Source organism: Corapipo altera, unplaced genomic scaffold (genome assembly GCF_003945725.1).
Source record: "Corapipo altera isolate COAL_440 unplaced genomic scaffold, ASM394572v1 61411, whole genome shotgun sequence".
NCBI lineage: Eukaryota > Metazoa > Chordata > Aves > Passeriformes > Pipridae > Corapipo > Corapipo altera.
In genome coordinates this window covers 14,076,570-14,087,821 of record NW_020884875.1, presented here as the reverse complement: position 1 = coordinate 14,087,821, position 11,252 = coordinate 14,076,570, and the positions used below count along the sequence as shown (strand labels likewise).

Sequence of the window (11,252 nt, the reverse complement as noted above, 5' to 3'; positions counted from 1 at the left end):
AGAATTCTAGCAAACACTAGCTATCAAATCATCCTTGTCTGTAAAGACCAAGGGTTGCATTGCACTTGCACTTTGATTAGCCCAAATACTTTTCACAAGGCTGTCTTCTGAAGCTGGTAGCAAAAAATAGCTCTGTGGTGCTGTTGATACGGAGTGAGAAAAAGAAGTCCCTGATATCAAAATTGCCTTTATATTGAACGATATTGTGGCTACTGCGATTTTTTTTATTAATTATCAGCATAATATCCCTGAAGCTCTCCTACTGTACTGCCAGTGGATAAAACATTATATGTTAGTGTATATACATGTACAGATTAGAGATGTAGAGATGTATAGATCTAAATATATTAAAAAATATATAAATAAAGTATACTAAAAATAAATATATCTTATATATTTAGATTTACTAAAAAAGTAAATCCCAAAAGGTAAAAGCAAAACTGCTTAAAATGTACATATACTTCATCTTTTCAACTGCTGAAGATGTAATGTTTTATATGCAAAATATTTTTGCTTAATTCAATCTAATTTTCAATTAAGCATTGCACTCCCTTTCAGAAATCACACTTTTCCATTCTGATGAGTCAAATCCATCGCATTTCATTGTCTTCTTTTTCTAGTTCAAGTGTTAACAATAATCTTTAATCATTAGTAATATGTGTTTTTGACTATTGTAAATTAGACACAAATGTAAAAAAGACAGTGTAAAAAGTAAATGCAGATGGAGGGTAATGGTCTCCCTAACAATTGGTGCAAATTTTCAAAGGAAACAGAGATAACGGTTTAACTAAGAAGCCAACACTCCTGTTCACACATCATAGAAGTGTGCAAAACAATTTTATACAGAAAATGCCATAAATCATTACTGCAAACATACCTTTTTAAGGATGATGAATTAGAGGTTTGTAGATTGTGACAGCACACAAAATGGCGGCTACGGTGTAATACTTGGTAAACGCAACGTTACCAAGTTTCTCAGGAGCAAAAGCAGTTGTCTGCATGCAGAAGAAGGAACCCAGCCTCTAACCGCAAGGAACAAGTTAGACACCACAGCATTTCAGATTAAGGAAGTGAGTAGTGGCGGGAGGCCCCAACACACAGGAAGCAACTGCTTACATCTAGTGTTCTACATCTTTCACATTCACTGGTGCACAAAGACTTTTCCTGCTTCTACTTACCAGGTCTCACAAAAAGAAATAAAAATTAAAAGGGTAGGGAGAGGAAGAGTACCAAAATTGTAGTTAGTTTCATTTATGCCATAGTATGTTTGTAGAATACTTATACTACTAAAAGGCAATGAAAAGATCTGGGATTTTTCCCCTTTGTCATAAGGGCAGTGTCATAGGGCTGGAGATGATTTGGAGACATGTAACAGTTGACTCAATTATATCTGTGCCAATCAGGGCATTTCTCACTTAACATGATTCCTCTACAGCACTGAAGAACAGTCAGCGTGCTGTTCCCTCTGCTAGCCCTGCAAACGGTGTATTAAGTCAAGATAATTGAGCCTCCACCTTTCTTTTTTCTCTCTGTGTGGGTTTTGGCAAGAGTACAGATAATTTTCTTCACAGTAAATATTATGGGGCTATGTTTTGGATTTATGTTGAAAACAGTTTGATAACACAGTGATGTTTTCGTTATTGCTGAGCAGCGCTTACAAAGAGCCAAGACTTCTGCTCCTCACACTGTCCTGTCAGTGTAGAGATGTACAAGAAGCTGGGAGAGGACACAGCCAGGACAGTTGACCCCAACTGACCACAGGGATATTTCAGACCATATGGAATCATGCTCAGTATATAAAACTAGGGGAAGAAGGAGGAAGGAGGGAATGTTCAGAATCATAGCATTTGTCTTCCCAAGTCACCATTATGGATGCTGGAGCCCTGCTCTCCTGGAGATGGCTAAACACCTGCCTGCCTGTGGGAAGTGGTGACTGAATTCCTTGTTTTGTTTTGCTTGTGCACAAGGCTTTTGCTTTACCTATTAAGCTGTCTTTTCCTCAACCCATGAGTTTTCTCACTTTTACTCTTCCTATTCTCTCCCCGATCGCACCAGGAGGAGAGTGGTGGTGTGACTGAGAGGCTGTATTGAAGCTTACCTGCTGCCTGGCAACACAACCTCCTGTGATCACCACACAAAGCATTTATTTGATGAACCTGAATGTTTCCACCAAGGAAAGAATGCAATATACTCCAACATCTACTAATTAACTTTGATTTATAGTAATATACAAAAAGACTATCTATTTCAGGCTCCAAGGAACATTCTCAGGTTTTTCAAATGCATAATTTCCTCAGCTCACCTGCGAGTACTTTTTACCAGTTTCAGACAGAAGATAGTGGAAAGCAAGACGACTTCAGAAAATCACTTTATTTACCCTAAAACCATCAAGCAATGTAGATGCCAAACCGGTGTAAAGAAGATAAAAGCAAAACTTACCAGATGAAGTGCAGAAAAGCCAGGGGTGCTTAAACTTCGTTGACAGAACTGTGTAAAGCCTGGTTGGAGAGTAAATTGCTTTCTTATTTCTGCAGAGGAGTGCCTTTAATTAAGCAGAGAAAAATCCTTGTAATTATAATTATTCCCATACAAATACCAAACGCCAGAGTTTAGTCAATTTGGTCTCCTGTCCCAGTGTTTAGAAGCGTATTTTGGTGATGGTCTAAACTCGTCTTGTAGTTGATGCAAACCTTAAAAAACATTTGCTGTTCTGTATAATTAAGACTCTGTCACTGTTCCAACAGATTTCTATCACTATATTGCCACCCTCACAACTGGGAAAAGCTATGCAAGAAAGAACAACCTTGCCCTTAAGTGAAGTGTGACTGCAACCTGGATAGCAATACTTGCAAGATTCACTTCTGCAAAGCAGAAATACAGGATAATAAAGCAGAGAAAGGAAAATGAACATCACAGAGGCAAATATTTTAATTGATCAAGGGATAAAAACAAGACAAGACCACTCACTGAACAGTGTAAGCCCAGACTTACGCTAATAATGCAGCTTGCTGTGAAAAGCCCAAGACAAACTAAAGTATGAATTTAAAAATCAGCCTACACTGTATCAGCTGAACACTTGAGAGAAAGTCTTCTTAAGTGTTAATTAACCAATCTTATTGGAAGCAGAAAGAGGCCAGTACAGAATTCTTCAGTAATCCCAGGTTGATGATAATGTACCCAGTCTGAAAATTCAGTAATCAGAGTAGCTTGGTCATTTTTCATGAAAACTAATAAATTAATATTTATTTAGTTTAGAATAATCAGTTTAAGAATAATCAGATATGAAATGGTAAAACATCTACAATATATTTCACCATGAGTGTTCAGGATAAGACTTTTAACACAAAATGCAGTTAAGCAGATTTCAATTAAAAATAATAGCCTGCAGCCCACCAGGGCAGTCAAATGGGAGACAGGAAAATAGAGAGGTAAAAAGACATTCCCTGTCATATGAGACTCTTCCAGCTCCAGGAAGCATTAACAGACATCTTAGAAGCACCAGATACCACTGGACAGTCTGCCTGCTTGGTCTGCACTTTCTCTCCTCTGTGGCCTCCTGATTCCTATGACTCATGTACCTATTCTGTGACACTTACTAATGCTTTTCTTAGCAAGCATGACAAAAATCTAAACTTGGCTCAATGCATTTCTGCTCATGTTAAGAGACAGGCACTTTACAGAAGGTATTGTATTAAAGGTATTAGAGGTATTAGGCCTGATTGAGAAAACAAAAGTTGCATAAATGAGAGTAGTTCCTTGTAGGCCAAAAGACCATGCCAGGTGTGAGTGGGACATCGCTCCAACCTGAAGGCAGTAGTAATTGCAGACAGAATAAAGCCAGAGTTACAAAGAGAAGAGGTCCATTTGGAAGAGAATTTTCTACTCATCACTGACATACCAAAAATCAAAAATGGGATTTTTTAGAGGGTATTAAATAATTATATAAGCAACAAGCCATGTAGGGAAAGTAACAAATTCTGTGCACTCCTTAGATTATCTTTGACCTGTTAAAAAAAACCCAAAACAAACCTGCTTGTATATTAGGGGTACTGTTACTCATTTTTCCACTGCAAATAATCTCTGATAATGAATGCATGTACAAAACTCAAATTATTCAAAATTATTAATTTCCTGCAAACACAGCCAGTTTCTACCTTGTGTAGAAGTATCTGTTACTGATGAAAATAACAGATGTACTAGCAGATGTTGGCTTAATGTATGTAAAAAAGTCTATTGTAGAAGTTGCTGCTGTAAACAATTATATTAGTCATCCCTGAATTACACCAGATATGGGGTCATCAGACCCTTTGAAGAGAAAACTGTATGAATTTTCAACTACACAAGAGGAAGTACAAATATGGATGTAGTGCCAAATTTGCTGCCTGGTAAAAGTTTGTGCAAGGCCAGCTAATTGAGAGCAAATACATTTCTCAGGAGCACTGACATCAGTTCCACTGTCTCACCAGTAGAAATAACCTGGAAACTAAATCAGTCCAAGGGACAACAAATTTTGTAATCTATAATGGTGACTTTCAGATAAGAATAGTTCAGTTGATTGATTTCATAGTTTTCCTGTGACTGAAGGAAGAAAGGGAGAACAAATACAGTAAGAATAACAGCAAAATACAATAAGAAGACAGTAAAATTTGTTTGAACCAATTCAGAAATGAGTGGCTAGATCTGCTAGGATTATACAACTGAAAGATACAGCTGCTAAAAGACACTAAACCACAAGCACAAGTTAGGTACACTGACATGGAGAAAAGGTGAATGTAACAGCCAGAGACAAGCATAGAAACTTTTGAAAACTTGAGAAGTGAGGTGTAAACAGAGGTCCTTCTAGATGGTTCTTTGATAATGCCAAAATGGTTGTTGTTTGTGACACGCCTGTTTTCTGACCAAACAACTATCTTAGACACTGTCCCTTGTACCTTCAGGAAAATGGTGGTTCATATTAACCTAGTGCATGTCACGCCCTAGCTTTTGTGGAGGCTGCAGACTATCTATGCCATGGCTATACTTTTACCCTCCTTGTCTGTACAGCAGCCCTGTCTGATTCTGAGGAGAGCTTTACAGTCACCCTTACCTGCAACAAGGTCTATCTATGTGCTAAAAAGCCATAAGAAAAGAAGGCAATAAGAAATGAAGGCAAGTCACTGAAAAATCTGAGAAAAACCCTGTGGTTTCCATCCACAGCAAGGGGAGCATGAAATTTCATTAAACATTAAAATGCACATTACCTTAGACATGCCTGTTTATTAATAGTCTGATGATGAAGTGCATGGTGTGCAACTAGAAAATGTGGACTGTAGAAAACTATGGTCCAAAAAGTTTGGCAATTATTGGTGTATTATTGGCAATTATTAGGAGATGATGAATAGTCAATATGGATTTATCAAAGGGCAGTCACATAAAGCCAATCTAATGCTTTTCTGTGATAATTTAACTGGTTCAGTAAGGTTCTTGATACTGTCCCTCATGACATTCCTATAAGCAAAGTAAAGACACATTGGCTAGATGGAATCATCACAGCTGGTTCCAGAACTGGTTAATAAAACATATTCAAGGCACAGTCATCAATAGTTCAAAAGAAGATTATGAAGAAATTTTACTGTGAGAAGCAAGTTAATTTTTCCTCAGTCTAGTTCCAGTACATACTTTATTTTACAACATGGATGATGATGTAGATAACACAGGACTAAAAGCTGGGGATCACATCACACTAAAATACTCTCTAAAGTATTGTAGAAACAGTCTGAAATCAGTAAAGCTAAATTCAATAACAATAAATGTAAACCCCTAAACTTAGGAAGGAAAAAAAATCAAATGCAGAAATACAGAAAGGAAAATTAACTGTCTAAAAAAATAGCATGCCATTTACTGGGAAGTGTATGGGGATACTTACTAACAAAGTACCACAAGCGATGAAAAGGTGATGTTATTTCTGTTAATTTAAGCCAATGAGACAGTGCTTAGGCTGATTTACACTCCTATAACACCGCAGAGTGAGGTACAATAAAATCTAAAAGGCTTCAAAAGACAGCAGTCAGAATGCTAAAACTCTTGGGAAGGATGACCCACGAGAAAAGACTGAAAAAACAGATGTGTCATAAAACAGATGATGGGAGACAGCAGTTGTCCTTGACTATGTGAAAGGTAGTAACGTGTAAAGAAAACAGTGAGTAATTCATATCCATGGAGAGAAAAAGTAATGTGCTTAAATTGAAGCAAGAAAGTGCTAATAAGTTACTAGGAAAAAAGTTCCTACTGCAACAGGAAGGAACTGGCTGTTGTTGATGCCAAGCCATTTTCCATCATATCTGAAAAGTCATGGTGGTCAGGTGAAGTCCCAGCTATCTGGAAAAAGGCAAACATTGCTCTCTTTTTTTAAAAAGGGGAGAAAGGAAGATCTGGGGAAACTGCACACTGGCAAGCCTCATCTCTGTGCCCAGGAAGATCATGGAGTAGATGCTCATGAAAGCAATGTTAAGGCACATGCAAGACAAGGAGGTGATCCAGGGCTGCCAACACAGCTTTACTAAGGGCAAACTGTACCTAGCCAATCTGGCAGCCTTGTATGATGGAGTATCTGCAGTGGTCCACAACTTAAGAGCTATGGTTGGCATATACCTTTGTTTGTGTAAGGCCTTCGATGTGGTCCCACATGACATCTTATCTCCAAATTGGAGAGACATGGCTATGACGGATAGACTACCCAGTGGATAAGAAATTGGTTGGAGGGACATCGCCAAAGAGTTGCAGTCGATGGCTGTTGTGGAGCCTCCAGGGGGAGGCGAGTGAGGAGTGGTGTCTTTCAGGGCTCAGACTGGTTTCCTTCAATATCCTCATCAAGGACATCAACAGGAGGTTTGTGGTGCAATTTACACAACAAAAGGAAGGGATGCCATCCAGATGGACTCAGACAAGCTTGAGAAGTGGGCCCACAAGAACCCCATGAAGTTCAACGAGTCCAAGTGCAAAGTGCTGCCCCTGGGTCAGGACAATTCCAATCACAAGTACAAACTGATAGAAGAACTCACTGAGCAGTCCTATAGAGAAAGAATTGGGGATTCTCATGGACGAAAACCTGGACATGAGCTGGCAATGTGTGTTCACAGCCCAGAATGCCCACCACATCCTGGGCTGCATCAAAAGGTAAATGGTCAGTAAGTTGAGGGAGGGGATTTTGCATCTACTATGCCCTTATGAGACCTGCCTATACTACTGCATCCAGGTCTGGAGTCCTTAGTACAGTAAAGACATGGATCTGTTGAAGCAGGTCCAAAGGAGGGCAATGGAGGTGATCAGAGGGCTGGAGCACCTCTCCAGCCAAAGACAGGTTGAGAGAGCTGGCATTGTTCAGCCTGGAGAAATCTCTGGGGAGACCTCATTGCGGCCTTTTCAGTACCTAAAGGAAGCACGTTTAAAGAAGGGAGAGCAACTTTTCACACAGGCAAATAGTGATAGGACAAAGGAGGAACAGTTTGAAACTGATAGAGGAGAGATATAGATTAGACGTTAGAAGAAATTCTTTACTGTGAAGATGGGGATGCACTGAACAGGCTACCCAGAGAAGTTGTGGATGCCCCCATCCCTGGAAGTGTTCAAGGCCAGATTGGATGGGGCTCTGAGCAACCTGATCTAGTTGGTGGCATCCCTACAATGAGGGGAGGGCTGGATCTAGATGATCTTTATGGTACTTTCCAGCCCAAACAATTCTGTGATACTAAGTAGTAGTACTAAACTACTTACTTAGCTACTAAGTAAGTAGCTAAGTAAGAATGCACAGTGACAAGAGCACAGTAGTGTTGTAAATCATGTCTCTGAACTACCTGGAGCAATAGCATCTGGGCAACTGCAACCCTTTCTAAGACCAGCAATGGGACTCAGCAGTGTCAGTAGCTCTACAGACCACCTATACTGACAGCTGTCCCTTTGCACTAGCTGAAACTAAAAAGGTGTAGATTTGGTGAAGATTTTTTCACAAAGGTCGTTGCTGAATTCACAGTTCATCACCATTCACATGGCATGTTGAAAAATAGTGTAAGCCTGTAGAAAGATGGGAGATGATAGCAACCTATGGATCTTCTGGAGGTTTTAGGTCCTTGGCTGAACCATGGTGTTGGAGCAAAATAACATCAACCGGAATTCATTGTTCCACTCTGTGATGTCATGACCCTACCTGAATGATGATGACATACTTCTCTGATGCAAATATTGAAAAAGCTGGAACTTATCAGACTTCCTGATCCACCCAAAAAACCTCAACCAACCAAAACAAAACCCAAAACCAAAACTGGTGCTGCTTAATCCAAATTTCACCAGTCTGTCCCACATGTAGATGTAAAACTTCAGTAACTGCTAACAAAAAGTTGAAACAGAGTCTGTATTTCACAAATACTCTCCAATGCAAAGTGTAGAGTTTGCATAATATATTAAAACAACAGTATAACCAAAATAACAGACTACACCTGGAGGTACTTAAAATTCAATTCATCTTGTAGGTAAAATTCTGGGATGTTTCTCAGGGTAGAGCTCATTGAAGGATTGGGAATTTGGAGATTTGGGTTATTAATTGGGCCTAGATGAGGTATCAGGAAAGGAAAATAAAACAGGCATTTATTTTCTCCCTTTAACATATGTTAGATCTGCGGCTGAATACTGCTGGTTCTATAATTAAAATTATATAAATGCTTATAATGCATAAGCTGGTTCTGCAGTTTCATTGAAATTCTGCTCAATGATACAGGTCTTTGAAATATGTAGTTTAAAAGCAGGCACAAGGGGTATTTTGTTAATATATATATAATATGAAAATTTAAACAGAGAGCAGCAATTTAGAAATAAAAGAGAAAGAGAACAGCTTTAAAGATCACCATTAACTGCAAATCACAAACTTCATAAGAAAAAAACTAATTTTAAAAGTAGGCTTCACATGCCTACTGGATGAAATTCTCCAAAGTTACTTACTATTAGAAGGGAGGCAGGAAGTGTAATCCTTAACAACCTTACAATCCCTTCCAGCAGACTGAGGAACAGTGAGTTGTCTTCTGCAAAAGCTGCACACACAATTAGACAGCAAGGAAAGATGGAAAAAAACGAATAAAAAGAGAGTACAAGAACTATCCCCAAAGATGGAGAAACATTCACATTTAAATGTACACAGATGGCGGAATCATAAAGCAAAATAGTGAAAACTTTTACTTAACAGGTAAAATATTCAGTCTTGGCTACCCTGAGGAACAATCCCTTTCATCTGACACCGACACACAAAATTCACAACTAACTTTTGGGTTTTTTCTGACCCTAGGATGAAACTGCTCCAGTTACAGCTGAAAACAAGGAACCAAAAAAGCTCTGGAAGAGAAAAATACAGCAATTACCTACTGCTCTCCTTCACTCCCACATGCAACACACACAAAGTTTTGGGCAATGATCCAGATCTTTAACTAGCAAATATGGGAATGTTGTTTAGAAGTCCTTTTCTTACCGCCAGTGGAACTGCCTGTTTTTCTTGTAAGTTTCTAATTAGTCCTTAAAGCACCAGAGCTCTGCTTTGTTATCACTGTTTACAGCAGTGGTAGATCTGAACTCGCTGCTGTTTCCTTGATGGCTCCAGTAGGCTGTACGACCTCAGGCACACACCTACTTCGGGGTCTACCACATTAAGACTGTATCAGCTAAAGCAATAAAGATCCTATTTGAGATGGTTGAAATTTAACAACAATCTTACTACAAGAAATGGTGCAGGAACAAAGAAAGAAATCTAGAAGAGGAAATCGTTGAGTTCATCATGCTGTCAACAACTTGCTATAAAGTAAAATGGGCAAGAGGTCAATTTTTATTTTTGTCCCAGGTCATGTAAGACATTTATTAAGTGACTGGTTTTCTATGCCTTTCAGTTTTGCTGTTTCTCCCTCAGGAAGAGACATAAGCACACATAAAAATAATTTTTAAATCCTAGCTATGCAGAGAAACTGAAGACTTATGATTTGGTACTGATGAACAATGCTTTTATGCACTTTTTATTCACTATATGGAAACTATGGAAAAACTATTTGAGAAGACACTGCGTATGCATAGGTGACTGGTTGGCTGTTGCAATGGAAGTGGTTTTAGGTGTAATGTTTCATATGATAGTTTAGTGGGAGCTTTGGAAATCAGAGAGTATAAATCAAGCTTATCTGTCATCCTACTACAGGCTTAAACTGATATGCAATACAAAATTTCTAATTAATATCTCACGTGTGCTAATTAACCATCCTAATAGAAGATAAATGTGTGAAAACATCAGAATTCTTTTGTTGTCCCTGCTGCCTTAAAATCTATCAGCATACAGCAATATGGACGCAAATCTTTCATTCTGAAGGGATTAACCTCAGTTTATCTGAGGATAATTTTCTGTGGTTGGTCAGAACACTCTCTGCTTGAATTACTAAAGCTCATATTAGTGCCTCATTATTTTCTTTCAACCAAGATGTCTGAAGAAGGGCTTTCTAACAAATGTGCCACTAAAGTCTCTAGATGATTCTACACGTTTATATTCTATTGCAAAACTTTGCTTTTCCCCTCCCTCCTTTTTTTTTTCCCTTTCCCCTTGTTCCTTGCTAAACTGTTTAAAAGTCTTCCAAAAGCTTAGATTCTCTACAACAACGATAATGGCAGTTTCAAAACCATCACTAAACACATGTGCCATCCTCCTTTTATAATGTGGTTTGAAAGTAATAGACAGTTTAAAAAACAGTTTGCTCTTTTAGATTTTTGTTTTGTCTGCATTATTCCACCAATTCACAACATGGTGATTACTAAATAAGTGTAAGGACTTATCTTTCAGCTCACATGTATTATCTGAGCTTCAAAGGGCTTCACTAAGAAAATGCTACTGTAATGCTGATAATTTTGTAAAACCCATAAAAAGTTTAATAGTTCTTGTGCCTTATTTTCATAAGAAACAACTATCAATAAGTGAAAAAAGCCTTCATTAATAACAACAATAAAAAATACCAAAATAAAGACCATGTAACTGTTATTCTAAGGAAATTTTCTTTTTGTTCCTAAAAGATGGTTTTTATTTTTTTTTATCAAGGTTAAGGTTGGTATTTTTATCAATCAAAAAAAAGTCTCTTTTGTATCTTTCATGGCTGTCAACTTCAAAGAAATTCACAATAAATTTACAAATGGGTCTTTAATACTGAGTACTTGAAGAGCCAGAGGAGGAGATAATGCAAATGGGACAGAAGTAGAAAACTAAT

At 38.1% G+C, this 11,252-nt stretch overlaps 1 protein-coding gene and 1 long non-coding RNA gene across 6 annotated transcripts in view; one reads left to right on the top strand and one right to left on the bottom strand.

The window, feature by feature from the left end:
* Window positions 1-11,252, bottom strand: part of DOCK8 (dedicator of cytokinesis 8) — an 88,143-nt gene that overhangs the window by 65,334 nt on the left and 11,557 nt on the right. Inside the window, exons 2-3 of one of the 5 annotated variants that reach the window (XM_027635059.1) lie at window positions 8,971-9,059; window positions 2,440-2,542 (exon numbers count right to left, since the gene is read on the bottom strand). Coding sequence is in view for 1 of the 5 variants with exons in the window: in XM_027635058.1 (XP_027490859.1) it covers window positions 2,440-2,542 (103 nt within the window). In the remaining 4 variants the exon portion in view is untranslated. Of the gene's footprint in view, window positions 1-877; window positions 1,034-2,098; window positions 2,108-2,439; window positions 2,543-8,077; window positions 8,121-8,970; window positions 9,060-11,252 lie in introns of those variants that run through there. The other 4 variants (XM_027635060.1, XM_027635058.1, XM_027635063.1 and 1 more) reach the window with 4 other exon arrangements.
* Window positions 8,216-9,500, top strand: LOC113943380. The gene is made up of 3 exons (XR_003526299.1): window positions 8,216-8,477; window positions 9,025-9,211; window positions 9,311-9,500. It is a non-coding gene; the product is annotated as an uncharacterized LOC113943380 (long non-coding RNA).